At 34.4% G+C, this 20,302-nt stretch overlaps 2 protein-coding genes and 2 long non-coding RNA genes across 5 annotated transcripts; all 4 read right to left on the bottom strand.

The window, feature by feature from the left end:
- Positions 1-6,869: 6,869 nt before the first annotated feature.
- On the bottom strand, positions 6,870-8,316 carry LOC106795689 (uncharacterized). Its single transcript, XR_001384381.3, has 3 exons — positions 7,892-8,316; positions 7,585-7,637; positions 6,870-7,475 (listed from the first exon to the last, which is right to left on the bottom strand). It is a non-coding gene; the product is annotated as an uncharacterized lncRNA (long non-coding RNA).
- A 372-nt stretch (positions 8,317-8,688) lies between these two features.
- LOC121173287 (uncharacterized) lies at positions 8,689-10,913 on the bottom strand. Of its 2 annotated transcripts, XR_005887772.1 has the most exons (4): positions 10,485-10,912; positions 10,280-10,387; positions 9,058-10,033; positions 8,689-8,965 (listed from the first exon to the last, which is right to left on the bottom strand). It is a non-coding gene; the product is annotated as an uncharacterized lncRNA (long non-coding RNA). The 2 variants fall into 2 exon arrangements; XR_005887771.1 differs by having other exon boundaries at positions 9,058-10,387; positions 10,485-10,913.
- A 1,624-nt stretch (positions 10,914-12,537) lies between these two features.
- Positions 12,538-13,624, bottom strand: LOC121173246 (uncharacterized). Its single transcript, XM_041007852.1, has 3 exons — positions 13,275-13,624; positions 13,091-13,178; positions 12,538-12,570 (listed from the first exon to the last, which is right to left on the bottom strand). The coding sequence occupies exons 1-3, from the start codon at positions 13,622-13,624 to the stop codon at positions 12,538-12,540; spliced, it is 471 nt and encodes a 156-aa protein (XP_040863786.1).
- A 4,422-nt stretch (positions 13,625-18,046) lies between these two features.
- On the bottom strand, positions 18,047-18,670 carry LOC102665269 (uncharacterized). Its single transcript, XM_006595240.1, has one exon. It carries the CDS (start codon positions 18,668-18,670, stop codon positions 18,047-18,049), a length of 624 nt encoding a protein of 207 aa, XP_006595303.1.
- Between the last annotated feature and the right edge of the window lie 1,632 nt (positions 18,671-20,302).

Raw genomic sequence — 20,302 nt, 5'->3', positions numbered from 1 at the left:
ACTACAAGCAATTGCAAGGGATGTGTTAGTTATTCCGATCTCCACTGTAGCTTCTGAATCAACATTTAGTATTGGAGGCCAGATATTAACTCCTCATCGTAGCCGACTTCATTATACTACTTTAGAAGCTTTGATGTGTTCTAAAAGTTGGTTATGGAATTCAGAGAATGCAGGTAAAATTCTGAATGCTTATGTGATACTTTATGAATTGCTTATATTTTTAAAACTTATAACTTGTTATTTATTATTTTATAATTATTATTTATAGGTTCTAGATCAATTGAAGAATTAAATTTTACTGATGAGATTGAATCCGATGATGAAGGTATATTCACTTTTAGTTGTTCTATTTTTTTTTAATATCATTATACATATCTAATTTTTCAAATTTTTTAAAATATAGGTGGATCTTTGGTCAGTAACATTACTCAATGTTTGCAAGATTAGTAGACATTATTGTTGATCGGTAAAGTAATAACTATACTTATTTACTAATGTGATGTGTGATTTTAAGATTTGAAACATCTAAAATATGATGTTTGATTTTATAAATATCAGGTTGAACGCTGAAGAAGAAATGTTGATGACATCTTTGGTGAAGTTGGTGGTTATTTTGATGATGGACATTGTTTTCATTTTCTATTTATTTCTAATTTGGTGTAATTTGAACTAATGAACATTTGAATTATGTTGTTTTATATTTGACGTATTTTATTTACCTTAAAAAATTATGGAATCATGCTAGACAAATGTGTTAGTCTTTATTTTATTTATTAGTAGTTAATTTTATTTTAGAATTTTTACATAATTTAATATTCATTTCTTAACGAATTTTGAAGTAACATATGTTATAATAAATTTAATGATATATAAGTAGTTGAAAATAAATGTTTAACAATCAATTTATTTTTTTTAAAATCAAATTTTTAATATTTTTAATTTTTTTTAATTGGAATCGGGTACGGGTCGGGGTCGGGGATACCCGATACCCGACGGGTACGGGGATGGGATGAAATTTTTAAACCCGTCGGGTATCGGGTACGGGTATGGGGACAGGTCGGGGAGTCGGGGTCGGGGATTGGGGAAACAATCCCCGTTCCCGCCGCCCCATTGCCATGTCTACCAGCAACACTTTCTTATTTTCAACATTCGTGTATGTTTTAAACATAGCACGATCATGGCAGACATGGCGGGAGGCGACAGTGTCTACCCACCATCCATCTGATTCTCCAATCATATTGATCTCAGTTATCATAGCTATGTATGGCTCTTGAGTCATGTTAGCCTGGGGAGCACTTGTCATTAAAGGATTTCTGCATTTGCGTGCCATATGTCCCGGTTTGCCACAATTGTAGCAGAGGAATGGCTCACCGGGATTATTCTTGGCAGGTGGATGTTGTCTAGCATGTTAGACCCTTGGGGGGTTCTTGTTGCGGTTGGAGGTATTGCTCACATTGCGGTTCTGATTCTTAAAGTTTTTGCCTATAGGCTTCAGAACTGCACCTGTGTTCTTCCTTTTAGAGTTGTTGTGAGACACAACCAACACTTCATCTTTCTAATCTTGTCTGTGTGCCTCTTCCTCAATGCGCAGACGTGTGATCAGAGACTCCAAAGAGAATTCTTTGGTCTTGTGTCTGAGAAGGTTTTTGAAATCCTTCCAGCTAGGAGGCAGCTTGTCTATGATGACAGCAACTTGAAATTGCTCATCCAATGCCATACCCTCTGATATGATATCATGAGCAATTTTCTGTATCTCATGGGATTGAGACTCTACTGATTTATCATCAGTCATTTGATACTTGAGGTAGCGGCTAACAACATACTTTTTAGTCCCAGCTTCCTCAGTATCATACTTCTTTTCCAGAGCCAACCAAACTAATTTGGCAGACTTATATGGGCTATAATAATCATAGAGATCATCAGCTAACCCATTCAGAATGAAATTCTTGCATAGGTAATCATTTTCATTCCAGAGAGCTAATTCCATAGTCATTTTATCTTTCACTTCCTTCTCAGCATCCTCAGGTACCACCGGAATATCAGTGTTCAAAACATAGACAACTTTTCTCATAGTTAAAGAAAACATCATCTTTTGTTGCCAACGTTTGAAATGATACCCTTCAAACCTAAAAGGATTGTTGAGGTCATTGTTGTTCGAGCCAGTAATATCTACGGTAGCCATAGCAGAACCGAAAACGTCTTAAAATTGTTGTTACAATAGTTTATGGCAAACCGAAAAAATTACTGGCTGAGTCGCGGACAATGTCACTTTCCTTTAGACGTTTCGTGGCACTGTCAAAAATTGTGCAAGCAAACTATCAACCACGAAGTCCCCAGGATAAAACATCCCAGATTACTGTATAAGATTCCCACTGCACTGAGGGAACCTTTCTAGAATTACACCCTCTTGTATGACTTGAAAAGTCACTCTAAAGCCACCCCAAAATATGACTTGAAAAGTCACTATTATAGCCAACCGAAAATATGACTTAAAAAGTCACTCTTATAGTCAACCAAAAAATATGACTTAAAAAGTCACTCTTATAGCCAACCGAAATTATGACTTAAAAAGTTAGTCTTATAGCCAACCGAAATTTTAGAGCGACAGAAAGAAAGAGGGAGAAGTTTGCCAGAAATGCATCGGTTGAAATATGGGAGGGAGAAAGAAAAGTTGAGGAAATGCTTCTCAACTGGGACAAGAAAAAATGAAGAAAAGAACTCTCTATATATAGGGAGTGAAACACTATTCAAGTGTTTATCCTAAGTGATGTGGGACTTGAAGCCTTTTTTTTTTCTTTCTTTTTTTTTCAAACTTTCATCCACATTCTCCTTTGTTCTAACATACAATTTAATGACAAATTAATTTTTGAAAAATAATTTAATTTCAAATTGATCATTGAACATTACATCTCAATGATAAAATAATCTCATAAAACATAATGCAAGATGTAATTATCATACTTTTTACACATTCAAAGATTATATCAAAATTTTTCTTCTCTGAAAAACTAAATGGTCATCAATTAACATATTGAGGGATAAAAATAATTCTTTACCCTAATTTATTATTTTTGAAATTCTTCCTTTGTTTCTCCATTATATTACATATTTTATTCCATACTATTTTCCATTTATATTCTTTTATATAATATATTGTAAAAAATGAAATAGAAGTAACATTTCTTATAAATAATAAACAAATATTATGTTATTTCATGCCTATTACTTACAATATAAATAAGTTAAATTATTAATAAATTGTTCTAATGTGGATTATCAAATATTTAATTAAGTTATTTATTTTACTAAATATAAAAAATTTATATTACACTTTATTGTTTAAATGTGATGAATTCAATTATAACTAAATGTTTAAGTTATTAATTTGGTCCTTTTATTTAAAATGTTAAATTACCACTACTAGAAAGAATGGATATAACATTTTTACCTTAACCCTGGTGTTTTAGAAAACCTATGTTAACAAAAACACATTGGCATATTCATAAATAATGCGAGTTGGTTAACATTGGTTTTTGAAAGAATCGATGTTAACATGAGTTTGTTAACATCGGTTTTTCAACGAACTCGTGTTAATGTTGGTTTATACAAAACCGATATTAACGAACTCACGTCAACATCGGTTTTTCTAAAAACCGACGTTAATCAACTCATGGAAAACTGATGTTGTGTTAGTTAAATTAAATCATCGGTCTCTTCCTCTTCTCATACTCATTCTGAGCCATCTCTCACTCTCACTCATATCTCTCTTTCTTGCTCGCTCTCTTTCTCACTCTCACGTTATCCTTCTCATTCTCACTCTCACCTACTCTTTGTGGCGGTGTGGTCGCATTCTCCTTCTCATCATTCTCATTCTCGGTATCGCAATCACGACAATCACTCTTGTGGTGTCATTCTCGTTCTCTCACTCTCGCACTCTCACTCACTCACAAATGGTTAGTCTTCTTTAAATGCTTGTTTTTGTGTTTGGTTTTGATGGTGATAGTAAGTGAGAAGCTAGGGCTCGTTCTTGGTTTTGATGGTGTTGGTAATGCTTGTTTCTGTGTGTATGTGCGTTCTCGCATTCACTCACTCATGATAGGTTAGTATTCTATAAATGCTTGTTTTTGTGTTTGGTTTTGATGGTGATGGTAAGCGAGAAGCTAGGGCTTGTTCTTGGTTTTGATGGTGATGGTAATGCTTGTTTCTCTGTGTGTGTGCTTGTTAATGGGACTTTGTGCTTGTGTGAGAATTCTGCAACATCCTTAGCCCCCCCCCCCCCCCCAAATAGTAATATCATTGTTGGTTTTCAAAATAGAAATATCATTCTGCCACAAACTTTGTACTGGTGTGAGAATTCTTGGTTGTGCAAATTTATTGGTATCATATTGTTATGTCAGATGTATCATGCACATTATTGTTATGTTTATATTGTAAATGAATTTTATAAACGATGGATGAACATCAATAGAACTGGAAGGAAATGACTAACACAATGATGAAGATTAACAAAAAAGCAGAGGGAATGTTCAACATTGTTCATGTTATTGATTAGGTTAGAAATTATTTCAAGACTTTTAAAATAAACATGACTCGATATAACACTTTTGCTTATATTACTTTGCTTGTTAAATGTAGCCTTAGGGTGAAGTTAGTAGGTCATTTGCTATCAGATGAAAGGATGAACTAGAGCCTACTTGGCATCTGCTACACTTTAGTGGCAACATGCACTTTGTCACATATAATCAAGATCTGATGAGTCCAACTCTACTTGTTAGATGCACAAAACTTAAAGAGTTTTATGGACTCATTGAAAATCATCAAGTGACCTTGACCTACTTTGGACAGGGTGCTTTCCTCCTCATGATCTTCAAAAGCACATATGAACCAAAAATTTACCATGAATGAAACTTTTGTACCACCAAGTTCCTAACTCTTAGTCACGTTTAAAGTCCTCTTGACTAAGTATAAAGTGACTTGCAACAATTTGGTGAGTAATTAAGCACTCCTCTTATGTCAAAATTTTAAAATCACATACATATCTAATATAAATTTCATGTTAATTTCAGGATGTGCCGAGTACCATGCACTCATTTATGAAAGCTACAGATTCACCCATATGAACTTGGAAGGGACTACGAAGTATAGGATAGTTTATAATTATCATAGAAAGACTGCAAAAATTAGAAATGGATAAAAGAATTTTGCATAATCATAGAATTTGTTTCCTGTAACTCAAATTATATTTGAGTTCTTAGATGCAACTTCTGACTTTATTTTATTTTATCTTTGTTTGTAATTAAATACATTACTACTCTAATAATATCAATTTGTAAATTTTTGTTTATAAGTTATTTTGAGAGAAATATTGGAACATGTTGAACATATTTATGATATATTTTGTTTATAAATGTTTACAACTACTCTTGGTGCATGATATATTGATATACTTTGTTTATAACTTTTGGTGCATGACTAATTTTATGTGTTTTTTTACAACTTTGAATGATAAGTTGCGATATGAATTAATTACAGGTTGGTAATTAATAAAAAAAAGGATATTTAAAAATAAACCATAAAACAATATCGGTCTTAAGAAAAATCGATGTTGTCAGTAAACAACAACATCGACTTTTTGAAAAACTGATATTGTTTTAGCAAAAAACATTGATTTTTATAAAAATAATGTTGTTTTTTGCTAAAGCAACATTGATTTTTAAATTAACGTTGATACTTTAACGTTGGTAGTTTCAACATTGATTAATAATCGATGTTAAAAGTCCTTAATAACCGATATAAAAAGCTTATTTTCTACTTGTGATACACAACTCTTGTTTTGCAAAGTTGAATCAAGTCCTTTTTTTTTAAAAAAAAAACTCCTAATGTGACCTATATTTCCAATTATGAAAATGGTTTTGATTTATCAATAATGACACCTTTTAACCGTGTTATATTTATTATCATTTTAAATTAAAAATATAATTTTAAAAAATGTTTAAGAAATGTTTTGATTGAGTATTGTTTATATTGATTTTTTTTTGTCTTTTCTTCTTAGTATCATAATTTTTCCCCTCAATTACAATGGACCATTTCAATAAAAAAATTACATTCTTGTTAGTATGATATTTTTTTTTTGGTAAATGGCTGATTTGATACATGAATGTGTAAACAAGTTACAATTTAGTTTTGTAAAACAAAAAAAAAAATGATTTATGTTTGAATGTGTGAAAAAGGCGACTATTGCATCCTATCATGTAACTAATTAATGATTGGTTCATAAAAAATATAACTTAATGTTAAATATTGGTCCTTAAAAAATATAACTTAATAACAAAATAACCCATGAAACATAGTGGAGGAATGTAATTGCCATACTTTTTGCATATTCATGAACTAATCCAACATTTTTGTTTTTCTAGGGACTAAATTATCATTAATTTACACATTTAAAGATAAAAATAATCATTTACCCTACTTATTATTAATTTTCCTCTATTTCTCAATTATAATATATACTTTATTCCATATTTATTTCATTTATATCTTCATTTATACAATATATTGTAGAAAAAAGGAAATAGAAGTAGCATTTCTCATAAAATAATATATCATATCTTTTTTTTTTTGCAATTACAAACAAATCTTGTGTTATTTGGTCAGTGTTACGGTGTTACTTACAATATAAAATTAATAAATTATTAATAAGTTATTCTAATGGGGATCATCAAATATTTAATAAATTTATTTATTTAACTAAATATATAATATTAAAATTAAATTTATATGGCATTGTTTAAATGAGACAAATTCAGTTAAAACTAAATATTTAAGTTATTTAAAAAAGTTAAAGTTTAAATTTCAATTATAATAAATTTAAATTTCATGATATCTATGTTGAATTAGATCCCTCCCTTTTTGAAAAGTTCAATTAAGTCCTTTATTTTTTTAAAAATAACTCAATGCGATCATTTTTATCCAATTAAAACTAACATTCTAACAACTAATACTAACAGTAAAATGAAGATCATACCAACATGCAAATTAAAGGGAACTAAGAGATGAGTAAAAACTGAGAGTCAGAATCATACAAACAGAAAATCAATTGCATGCATATCTGCACTTCATCATGTTAAGGAGAGTGCCTCTCATTTTTTTAAGTGAAGCTCAAACATGCAGACTTATAGGATTGCTCTGACGGACTTTCATTTAAAACCAAAAAAAAAAAAAAAAAAAAACAAGGAAAGGAGAATCAAAGTTGTGAATATCAAGTTTCCAAAATTTAGATTTGATAAAATCTACTAGAGAAGCTACTACACTTGTTGAATCAGCCACATCCACCTGATGAAACAGTACAAGGTGAGAAAGACCTGAGGCTTTGAGTGTTTCCCGTGCTTGGAGACCCCTCTCTTCATTTCTTGTTGTGAGCACCATCTTGATTCCAGCTGAAGCTAACTGTTTAACTATCTCTAATCCAATTCCTTTATTTGAGCCCCACAAAGGTTAAAGGGTTCAGAAAATGTAACATTTGAGTTCAACAATAGAATTGGAAATTTAGAGTTAGAAAAAGCAAGGATGCCAATGTTCTACCTTTTTGTAGCTTCTCCCATCTCATGTCAACTTTTAAGTCAGCTATTGCAAACCTGTTGTGGTCGTCATACTTTTAATACTAAATACGAATAAGACAAATGTTGTTGTTTTCTATGCGTGTAAAACAATGTCAAATTAGGCATGCTTGCAACTTTTCTACTCTAATTTATACTACACTAAATATGAGAAAGACATACTGAATTTTCTTGTATTTGAAATATCATACTTAAAATTTCAGAAGAGACAATGAAGTATAAATATCTTGATTAAGTAATGATCTTAAAGTAGATATCAATTTTTTACTTACCTCATAAGGAACTTGGTTGCATGCCAATAAAGCTGTTGAACTTGAATGGCACTAACACATGAACTTCGTCTGCAACATAATTAAGGAACCCATACGCGTGCCTCCATGTCTTGTTGAGGAATAGAGAACCACGAGGCCACCATAATCCCGCAGCAAATCCAACAACCATCCCAAGGTAGAGTGACTCAGTTTCAAAGACATCATCATTGCTTCCACCATGTTGCTTTGACACATGAACATTACCACTTTGTCCTGTGCAGTTAATTTGTAAAGGAGCTCCACAAAGCCTAGGATTCCCAGCAAAGCTAGAAGCACTGAAGCCCTGAAGCTGAGTCCCAATTGGGATTTGTCCCATGAAATCATTGTATGACAGTTCAAGAATTTCAAGAAAGACAGAGAGGAAATGGAAACAGGAATTTCTCCATTGAGTTTGATGCTGGATAGATCAAGAGACTCCCAAGTTCTTCATTCTCCCAATCTCCCTTGATATCTTTCCTGTGAAATGATTTCTGGACAAGTTCAAGGTCTGCAATTGAACAAGACGGAAAACTTGTGGAGGAATTTCCCTTGACAAGTTGTTACATGAAAGATCAAGTGTTGTCAGCAATCCATAGTCTCTATACTCAAACCCTTGGCCTTTTGTGTACAAATTGATCTGAAATGAATAGAGACTTGTTCTTTGAAAATTGGAGGTCGTGAATGAGATTCCCTTCAAAGCAATCAAGAAATTTTATTGCTAACTCAATAACTAGATGGAAAAGAAATCTGTCAAATTGAATGTAAATCGCAAGTGAAGCTTTTACTTAATACCAAATATTAACAGAATTGTAACTTGGAACTTTACATAATAATTTCTATCTATGAAGCTTAACATTAGAAACTCAATACAATTACAAGGTCATGTCATAGATGCTCTTGCTTTTTCCATTTTCCTTTCTATTTGAGGCTTGCAGACGAAGAAAATATTTTTGGGTGTGACTAGCAGCTTGAGTCTTGGTTCTTGTCTTAACAGCATGTGTTGAAATGTTCTTCCAATCTCCCTTCCCAAATTATGCAATCCCTTCAAGAAAATGCCTGTTATGAAAAGGAAAAAAAATGACAAAAATAAATATGAAATTACAAAATTAAATCTCTAATAAAAACTAATTTGAATGATGAAATCTAACCTTTTTTCACATCATATTTTAAATCCCATTTGCATGTTCACCGAAAATAAACTACTATCAAGTTTCTTTGTAACACCATCATGTGAAATCAAGGTAGCACACATCAGATTGTTATCAGTGATATGCAATTCAAAATAATTACTCAAGCAAGATGGAAGAGGCAATAATGTGACCACACCAAAAAATAGAAAAACTTGCAAATGAAGGAAAATATAACATTTAACAAAAATCTTTCACCAAAATACTGTATGAAATTTGAAAGCAGATGCTTAACTTGATGCCACACGTCCTTAGCACCAGATATAACAAGGACAGGGCATTCTGAGATATGAACACATTCTGCTGCAATTGCAAATGTGACTGGATTTGCAATCCTATATATTAAAAATTAAAGAGAAAAAAAAGAAAGATTTTCACAATGCCTTCCTCATACTCCCTCTTGGGTAAGCTTCCATCACGCATAAACAATGCAAGCTAATTGTCGTTGCACAAACCACCATCGTCTCCTCTAGCTGTCAGCGCCACCGCGTCATCCATTCTGAGCAAAACCTCCACATTCAATGTTATAGGTAAAAGGGAAAAGCAAGGAGGATAAAACTTCTGAATAAGATAATGGATTATTCAATTACAACTCCACCAATCCCTGCATTGAACAAATTTTTCTAATGAAATATGCAAACATCAAATTGGGAGGTCATGAATGAGATTCTCTTCAAAGCAATCAAGAATTTTTTTTGATAACTCAGTAACTAGATATAAAAGAAATATGTCAAATTTGAGTTAGGCGAAAATCTAGTTGACAGATGAAGATGCACACGTTTTTTCACTAATCATAATCACTACCAAAACAGTGACCTTCCCCCGTCTGATCCACTTTTTCCTTGCTTTATATCTCATTTAACTAATTTGCAGGGCCAGACATGATATCATCTTCTATGATTCTGGAGTAAGAGTACAACCTGAACTCTCTGGAAAGCTGAAAAGAAAATAAATTTAGTGGAGATCATAAACAAAATTGAAGATTGAATGGAGTCGCCCATGTTACAAGTAGCTGTGACATTTAGTATATTTTATGTTCCAAGTAGGTGTAGCATTTAGTATTGGATTGAACTTCCCGTTTCTGAGATTTATCAAGTATAGTGTCATGGACAATTCTGAAATTCGCACATAAGGTGTAATGTAATCACGTGAAAGTATTAGTACTTATTTTTAAATACACAACCTGTCGTGAGACAATTAACCCGAGAAAGGGGCGACCAGCTTGAAATTTCTACTGTTGAAAGCTACTGATGGAGATAGTAACATTGATTCTACTGCATGGCCATGAGTCCTGCAAAGAGTCAAAGAAACTTTTACCTCATATGTAGTTGTATGGAAAAACAAATCAAAAGCAAACTGAGAAAATATGGAAAGGCAGGAAAATATACGACTGGAATTTTATAATTGCAAGCACACAGATTACTGGAATGTTACTGCTCTTATGCAGAGCTAAAGCACAACCAACAATAAAAAAAGAAGACTTAAATATGTTTTTGGTCCTATATATACTCGTTTTTGGCATCTGACATGCAACGTGTGATTCCACGTGTACTCGGTGCTCATGGCCATTAACTTGCATACACACAAGACTAATATGTCACATTTGTACACAACCACTCAGAGAATGACACCTCAGTAAAATAAAAAGAAAAAAAAATTAAAGGCACGTGAGTTTCAAGACGCCGTGCACTTTGCTTCCAGTGAACAAACCATCCTCACCAGAGTCACCTGATAATGCAACAACAAGAAGAAAATGAAAACGAAATGTGGAAGAGTAATGTCACGTGCATGGGTTTCCCTGTGACTATGTGGCATTCGAGACAACTGTGAATTTTGTTACGACAGCAGCATCGACATGTCCCTTTCCAATTGAATAGTTTTCCTGATAGTTTCTGAATTTTATTCCCATTGACAAATTATTTATCCAATTTTTTCAAATGCTTGTTGCAATTTAGTGAATTCATTGGAATTGAACATCAATTTGAGACATACAGGATTTATTGATTTTGAATATTGTTGATGGCCATGATGGTGGGAGGTGTTCGATGTTGTGACCTTTGAGGAGTAGAGCCACGAAGGGTCTGGTGAGGCTGTGAGGACAGCGGAGTTCACACTAACTCATGTGATGACGATAACTTTTTGGTCGAGGAAACTGTCAATCTCGAGGAGAGAGTATTATTTTTTAAAGATGTAAAAAAATCTTATGTGTAATTTCACTTAGACAAGAGTACACCAAGAGGAATGGCGTCATAATTATTTTTTAAAAATTAAAAAAAAAATCTTACGTGTAATCTCATTCAGACAACAAATACATATGACATGCTTGTGTGGCCGATTAATGACCATGTAAAAAAATAATGGATTTTGACTAATGGTAGAAAACTCGGATAAAAGTGTTCAAATATTAAGGATCTGATTCAAAAGAAAAATTTATTAGAGACAAGATGTGAAAAACAAACATATATTAATGATAAAAAATATATTAAAAAAAACACCACAAACTAATGCTCTTAAAAGAAAAAACACAACAGTAATCCAGGCAATAACAAATCTTTAAGACCATCATGTGCTAAACTATAATACATCAATTTCACCAAAAGCACATGGATACAAAAAAGATCAATAGTACAATGTCCAAAATGAATGTATACATGCTTATATATACTCACCTATCACGAGACTCAATTGCTTCACTAATAGGAGGATTAGAAAGCAGGGGCGATACATGTTACGCTTTCTGCACAATAATATAGACTGTATACTTGTTATAAGTCGATGTTAACACATGATACGAAAAACATTTTGAAGCACTAAAAAAGGTTTAAATCAGAAGACTATATAATAAGCAAGGTAGCTTAAAATAGTCTTATGTTTGAAAACTGCATCACCACCACAAGCCTTTCTACCACACTTTGATATTTACATTAACCGCACAAACTTTGCATCACTTAACTTCTTTTGATTAAAAAATTAAAAAGAAAAAGATTGAATATACCACACTAAGTGGAGAAGAATAGATAGATAACCATTATCCAGTATTTCTTTGAAAACACTATCAAACTGCATTCTAAGTTACCACTGCAAATAAATCTACCGAATAGTAATAACACACTTTGTTACGTGAATAGGAGCACTAAACCATACACTCATTTGATATTAAACATAAGCGGCACAAACTTTGCATCACTTAACTTCTTTTGTCAGTTAAGTGATGACCAAGCTAGCTTACTTAAGTGAAAAATAGATATAAGTGCATTGAGAATCTGATGACCAAGCTAGCCTACTTAAGTGAAAAATAGATATATTTACTACATGAAAATCATCAAAATAAGGATGGTAAACGACAGGCTCACATAATCAAATGTTTGTCCTTTGACCAGACATTTAAAAATAGATACTAACGCAAAGTTCATAATATACGAGAGAAAACAACTAATCTAATCAAGAGACCACATTCCAATTGAAATGGGCAATCTGCTATTAAACAGAACGACACTTATCAGCAAACAAAATGGAAAGTTGGTGTGTGTGAACAACGTGTAATATAATGGGAATAGTGAAAAATCCAATTCCAGTTTAACAGAGAAACTAAGATCTGAATTGACCTAGTCAATCCCTATTATCACCACCAATGGCCATGTGCTGAATTTCTAATTGCACATCAAATGCAGGCACATTATTGGTTTATATTAAACGGTTTAAAAGTTTAATGAATCGTTAAATGGCAATCGAGAAGTTTTATTGATAACTGAGTAACTAGATGGAAAAGAAATCTGTCAAATTGAATGTAAATGGCAAGTGAAACTTTTACTAAATAGCAAATATTAACAGAAGCATGAGAATTGTAACTCGGAACTTTACATTATAAATTGTATCTATGAAGCTTAACATTAAAAACTCAATACAATTACAAGGCCATGTCAAAGAGGCTCTTTCTTTTTCCCTTTCCCTTTTCCTTTATGTGAAGAAAATATTTTTGGGCATGAGTAGCAACTTGAGTCTTGGTTCTTGTCTTAACAGCATGTTTTGAGATGTTCTTCCAATCACCCTTGCCAAAGTAGGCAAGCCCTTCAAGAAACAGCCTGTTATGAAAAGGAAAAAGTGACAAAAATAAATATTTGAATGAAACATTAGCAAATAGCATCTAATAAGAAAAACAATGAAATAGAATATAGTACCTGTGTTCTTCATTGGTCCATCTCTTGCAGAGATTGGGAGATGGTGATGAAGTGGGGGGTGGGTTCGCTGGGCGTGCCTGTTGAAGATGGGTGATGTCCTGAGTAGGGGCAGTGTTCGCTGACAGATGATCGAGGGTTTCTTGCAACGGAAGAAAGGGAGGAGGGTGAACCCTGAGGGTTTCTTCACGCTCACAGTGAAACAGTGGTGTCTGCGGCAATAACAAAGATGATAAATTGGAAGGAAGGTGAATGAGACTGTTCTCCCACTTAAACATCTGTAGCTCCGGGTACTTCCCAAACAGTGCCTGCTCGTTGTCGGAATCAGAATCACCATCGTCAAATCCTAACATTCTTAATTTCTTTCTCTTTCCTTTCAAAACCCTTAATCTCTCTTTCTCTTTCTTTCACAGCCAAAGCCGATTCCTTCATTCTTCTTATATCTTTGTTTCGACAACGCATTCCGCGCCTCCCTCTTCCCTCCTTTCTCCAACGACTATTTTTCAATTAATGTTTCGAAGCATATCTTTTCTCAACCTTCTATTTTAATTTTTGTTTTTCATTTTCTTATTTTAATTCTATATATTTTTTTATTTAACCCACAACTTCAATTCAACTAAAAAAAGAAATTAAGTTAACATCAAATAGAATAAAATTACCAACAATGCAACATATTATCAAAATTAACATTTTTTTTACCAGCTTACGTTTTTAACACAACCAGGACATTTGTATTTTTGGAACAACCTACGTTATCACACATGAAACATCTTTTTTCTAACTCAGTCTCCTAATCTATTTTGGGAGGTAAAAGGGAGAATTTTCATTGTGCAATTCATCAAATAATACGGCAAATTTCCTCAGATGGGACACTTTTAGAAACTATTTCCCCAAATGGAGTAGTTTTGAAAGAATTTACGTAAGGGGGCTGTTTTTTACGTGATCTGCATGGGGCTCTTAGCAAATCGCCATTGCCAATGGCGAGTTCGCTGCGCAACGCCCACGTGGCAGGGAAACCACCATTCGTGTTGGCGAGTTGATGTCAGGTGGAACTCGCCACCTCTGTTGGCAAGTCTGGTCATGGTTTTGAAAACCGCTGGTTTGACTGGCGGTTTTACTTTGCAGGAGGTGCAACCTTGCTTTGCAGTGCAGGTTTGCTTTTTTCAGGCGTAGGCACGTTTTTCAGCTGTGATAGGGTTGCTTTTTTAGAGAAAGGGGAGTTGCAACTACCATTGGCGAGTTAAGGGCAAGTTGCAACTCCCATCAGCGAGTTAGGGCAGAAGGATTAGCCACTACTAATGGCGATTTAAGGGCTTTATATACGGGAAATTCATCTCAATGTTGCTTGTGTACTCAGATTCCAGTTTTTAAAATTGTGAGTGTTTAGGAATTCTGCATAAGGTTTCATATTTCCTTCTTCAGTCTAAAATATTTGAATCAGGTTTGTACGTAGTTTCGAAATTAATAATTTGTGTTATTTTTTTTAAGTATGTTGCTGTTTGCTCAGATTTGTCCGCATAAGGTTATGGAATTTGCTATAATTTGTGTGATATTTTTTTTTTCAAAACTGTGAGTGTTTAGGGATTTATATACATAAGGTTTCATATTTGAGGCTTAAATATTTGAATCTAGTTTCGAAATTAATAATTTGTGTTATAATTTTATGTAAGTAATTTTTTTATAGTAGTTTGAATGTATAGTTTTTATTAATTTTATAATTAAATTAATTTTATATTTTATTTCATAGTTTCCAGTAAAATAATTTGTATGATAATTTTTTTTAAGTAATTTTTCACTACTACAAAAAGCGGATTCAACATCGGTGTGTTAACATCGGTTGTTAAAAAAACTGATGTTAACATATGCGCGGTGACATAATTGTAAATACCGTGTATACGTTAACATCGGTTTTGTGAAAAACCGATGTTAACGAAGTTCATTAACATCGGTTATTGGAGAACCGATGTTAACATTTATTAGTAACATCGGTTTTTAAATAACCGATGTTAACATATGTTTATTAACATCGGGTTTTTAGAAAACCGATGTTAACGTTTGTTATGTTAACATCGGTTTTCTAACCGATGTTAACCTTAACATCATTTTGTTAACATCGGGTTTTTTTAAAAACCGATGTTGAAGTTATATTTAAAAAAATATGGTGAGCCCTAAGAAGTTGGCACTTTGTGTCTTCTTCTTCATCTAAGCTTTCGCGCTCTCTTCTTCTTCTAATCTCCGTCTAGCGAAACCGTCTCTGTGTGCATCTGAGCATCGTGTTCGTCGCACTCGAGCATCGTCTTCGTCGCACTCGAGCATCGTCACAAGTCTCTGCTTCTTCTCCTTCGCCACCATACCTAGGTATGTTTCGTCTCCTTCGCGTTGTCTTGTCCTTCTCTCTGTCTTCTTCTCCATCTAAGCTTTCTTGCTCTCTTTGTTCTCCATCTACCTTGAAGCTGTATGTTCTCCATCTGACCATCATTTTGTCTAAGGTCGAGCATCGTGTTCGTCACACTCGAGCATCGTCAGAAGTCTGTGCTTCTTCTCCTTCGCCACCTCACGTAGGTATGTTTGGTCTAATCCTGTATGAATATTTGATTACATTCATGTATCGCACACTTAGTGAACTAAACATGGCTAGGGTATCTCATATTTAACTCGAGCATCGTGACAACTTTGTGCTTCTTCTCCTTAGTGAAGTTTCCCTTACCCTTATTGTGTTCTTGTAACAGTTTAAGAGTTAACGCCTATTATTGGAGTTTAACAGTTTCCCTTAACCTTATTGTGTTCTTGTAACAGTTTAAGAGTTTAAGAGTTAACCCCTATTATTGGAGTTTAACAGTTTCCCTTACCCTTATTGTGTTCTTGTAACAGTTTAAGAGTTTAAGAGTTAACGCCTCCTAGTTCCTAAAACCTTCCTTAAGATTAGAGGACCATTGGTTAAAATGAAGAGTAAAATCCTTGTCCATTGCTTTGATCCACGACCATAGTAGGAATAGGGCATCTTCTAACAGTTTGGTTCCATGAAAAGTTGTATCTTGGAACACCACCTTATTTCTATGGTGCCATATTGTCCAAGTTAAAGCAATCCACCAGCATTTCCAGGTTTTGGACCTGACTCCATCTGCTACCTCCATTCCATGTTGCAGAAAATGGTCCCTATGATTTTGTGGCATTACAGTGATAAGATTAACCCAGGACATTGATTCCCACCATAAAGGGAGGGTTTTGCTACAATTGAAGAACAAGTGTTCAGCCCTTAATTGATTAAATTCCAAGCAGCATGGCTTAAAGCTTTTGAGTTCTGCCCTTAATTGTTTTTTTATTCTTCTGTATTTTATACTTTTTTTTCTATAGTTCATTTCATCATCATTGTAACTATAGCTGCCCATTATAAAATAGCTTAGACAATCTAGGTCTGCTGCTTCTGAACCTTTTATTTATCCTTGAAGTAGTTTAATTTTTTTTTATTTGTGTTCAACTAGTGAAGAGTGAAGACTGAAGTTGTTCTATCAGACTCCTTGATTTTCCTTTCATTTCGACGGAAGCCTAAGCAATACACTGCCACTGAATTGCCAGTAAGAAAAATTGGTCATGGAACACACACACACACACACACACACAAACCCTAATGACACACACACACACACGTATGATAGAAACACACAGACACACACTGATGACACACACACACACACACACTCATCATACAAAGACACACACACAAGTTTGATAACAAATTTGTTCAATTATACATGTAGAAATTTGTTCAGTTCTGACTTGTTAGTTGTGACAAGGTAGCTGGCCTCTTCATAAGGTACTTATCTAAGTTTAACTTAAATTCTACTGCAGTGGTGATGACCTACTAATATTAGTGAAAACAAATTTGCCTACTGTACCTTAGTTAATTTGTTCACAGTTGTAAAAAATGAATTGATTTTAACTTGAGTTATTCGTATTTTAAGTTTTCAAATATGCTTGCATGATTGTTTTTTTTTTTTTTGCACTGCAAAAATCTGAAGATGGAAGTCTGTCTCCATTCCATTTAACCAAGACCAAGTGTGGAATAGATACTACCTTATGCACCACTTTTTTTGGAATTTTGAAGAATGACAGTAGGTAGATAGGAAGGGCTGTTAGGAATATCCTGCCTCCCATACTTAATACATCTCTGCTTCCATTTGGCTACCTTAGGATTTTCAGCTTCCAAATTATCTTATAAATGTTCTCATCTACACTTGATGTGCTGGGGTTAATGCACAATCTATAAGCTGATTTAGTAGTATATTGGCCATGGGGTTCAGCCAACCACAGCATAGAGTCTTTGATATGTCGCTGTATAGGGACAGAGCAGATTTCTTCCATAAACTGCACAACTAAATCACTTTCATGATCAAATAAGTTCCTTCTCCATCTAAGGTTCCATTCCCAACTATCATGATTAAATTCTCCCATATTTGAGATGAGAGAATTTTGCTGCCTACTAATCAGAAAAAGCTGATTATATTTCTGTTCAAGGGTATAATCTTCCCCTAGCCACTTGTCTGTCCAGAACTTGATTGTTTCCCCATATCCCACCTTCCAAGTCAATTGGTGCTTGAAGATATTGTGATCTGACTGGTGAAATATCTTTCTAAGGTCCCTCCACCAATGAGAAAATCCCCTCTTATCTGTATCATGCTGGAACTCAGGCCATCCACCATATTTAGAGATTAGAACTTTTACCCAAAGCTGCTGCTGACCAGATGCAAAAGCCCATATCCATCTACCCATCAAGGCTACATTGAACTTCGAATATCCTTTATACCCAATCCCACCTCATTCTTGGGCAGACAAATATCAGCCCATTTCACCCAAGGAATTTTATTATGAGTATTGTCTCCTCCCCACAGAAATTTCCTTTGTAAGGAAATTAATTTTTGGACTATCCTTTGGGGAATCTTGAAAAAGGAAAGAAGATAGATTGGAAGAGCATTGAGAACAGAATTGATAAGTGTGACCTTCCCCCCCATGGATATATCTTTCTGGGCCCATTTGGATAGTTTTGCTTTGAATTTAGTAATGAGAGGCTCCCAAACCATCAGACTGGAAGGATTGGCACCAATGGGAATGCCTAAATAGTGAAAGGGGTAATTCATTTGACTGCAGTTCAGGATATTAGCTGCTACCAAACCCCAATTAACTCCACCTCCTATGATCCCGAATTGACTTTTAGCAAAGTTAATCTTCAAGCCAGAAGCCAATTCAAAGCCTCTAAGCAGGGCCTTTATAGCATGAACATTCTGCCAATCAACCTCACCCACAAAAATAGTATCATCAGCATACTGCAGAATATTAACAAGTTCTCTCTTCTTTCCAACTAGATAGCTTTTATAAAGATTTTTGTGAACTGCTTCCCTCATCATACCAGTGAGACCTTCCCCAATTATATTGAAGAGCAAGGGGGCTAAAGGATCTCCTTACCTCAAGCCTCTTGAGGGGTTGAACTCCTTAGATGGGCTACCATTAATCAAAACTGATATGGTTGCTGAATGTAGGCAAGCTGAGATCCATCTTCTCCATTTTTGGCAGAAACCCAATCTAAGCAACATATAATCCAAGAAGGACCAAGACACTGAGTCATAGGCCTTTTCAAAATCCACCTTGAAAATCATTGCTGGCTTCTTGCTTCTCAATTCTTCCTCCACCACCTCATTAAGAATCAGGATCCCATGAAGTATATGCCTTCCTTTAATGAAAGCTGACTGTCTTTCATCAATGAGTTTATCCATAATAGACCTTAATCTATTAGATAAAAGCTTAGCTATGACTTTATACATGCAGCCTATCAAGGATATGGGTCTGTAATCATTTAGGGACTGTGGGTGAGACTTTTTGGGAATTAAAGCCACAAAGGAAGCATTGGAGCCTCTAGGAAAGCTTTCATGAGCATAGAACTCATCCACGAATCTTCTAAACTCAGGATTCAACACATCCCAGAATTCCTTAATAAAATTGAAGTTAAGGCCATCAGGCCCAGGACACTTATCCCCTCCACAACTCCACACTGCTTGTTTGATCTCTTGGTCAGAGAATGGGACAGTCAGCTGTTCTCTTTGCCTCTGAGAAATAGATTTGAAGTGAACTCCATCCAAGGTAGGTCTAGAATGCATCTGCTCAGTGAATCTATTATGGAAGAAGTTGGCAGCAGCTTCATTTTTCACTGCATCAGGTTGTTGTATTTGCCTTCAAGCATTAAGAAGCTTCTACCTTTTTCCTTCCTTTCTACCACAAAGGTGGAGTTATTCCACATACATAAAAGGCCACCAGCAGCTTCCACAGATGGAACAAAATCCCAATGACCAGTGGAGTCTCCCGAAATGGCCTGGCAAATACTTTTATTAAAGTTCTCCCTCTTGGTTTCTTGGAGGCAGACAAGATCCACTTTGTGCTTTACAATGAGCCTTCTAATAGCAGCCCACTTGACTCCCTTCCTCAAACCTCTATAATTATAGGAGAGAATTATCATAATTGCTGAGATTTAATTCCCTTCTCTGCTACCATCAAATCATCTTTATTCTCCATATCCAGCAGCAACCCCTTAACCTTGTTATCTTCTTCCTCATAAGACAAGCCCATTTCTTTCAAGATGTCACATTGCAGCTGTATAGGGTCCTCGTATAAAGAAGCCCATTTCCTTCACCATTCCAACAATCGGGAGTGATCATAAAATAGAAAAACTAAGATGAATTTAATTTAAATTACTGCTTTGTTATCATTCTTGATGGATGTTCTAGCATTCATGAGTATTGACTTTGGTTTAATGGCTTCCATTTCTTACTATATGATTAAATCTTGCTCTGATATTGGATGACCATTGGTTGAAATGAATACCAAAATCCTTCTCCAAATGTGTCAGCCATGTCCATGACCATTGGTTTTTTTTTTTTTTTTCAGGTTATCATAGACTACTTTTAATTGACATTGTTGTTGAAGGTCGTTCGGGTTATAGCAACTCCAGGTACGTACGTAGGAACTAGCATGTATATACTGCT

Source organism: Glycine max, chromosome 13 (assembly GCF_000004515.6).
Source record: "Glycine max cultivar Williams 82 chromosome 13, Glycine_max_v4.0, whole genome shotgun sequence".
NCBI classification, from domain to species: domain Eukaryota; kingdom Viridiplantae; phylum Streptophyta; class Magnoliopsida; order Fabales; family Fabaceae; genus Glycine; species Glycine max.
Note: the sequence above shows the minus strand (reverse complement) of the source record. Positions and strands in the feature narration are given on the sequence as shown.

Excerpts from the sequence above, each read along its gene's own strand:
- LOC121173246 (XM_041007852.1), bottom strand. The coding sequence starts at position 13,624 with ATGTTAGGATTTGACGATGGTGATTCTGATTCCGACAACGAGCAGGCA. Across the intron at positions 13,179-13,274 it reads TGGACCAATGAAGAACACAG|GCTGTTTCTTGAAGGGCTTG; the intron begins GTACTATATTCT and ends TTTTCATAACAG. Across the intron at positions 12,571-13,090 it reads AGACAAGAACCAAGACTCAA|ATTGCCCATTTCAATTGGAA; the intron begins GTTGCTACTCAT and ends GTTTAATAGCAG.
- LOC102665269 (XM_006595240.1), bottom strand. The coding sequence starts at position 18,670 with ATGAGGGAAGCAGTTCACAAAAATCTTTATAAAAGCTATCTAGTTGGA.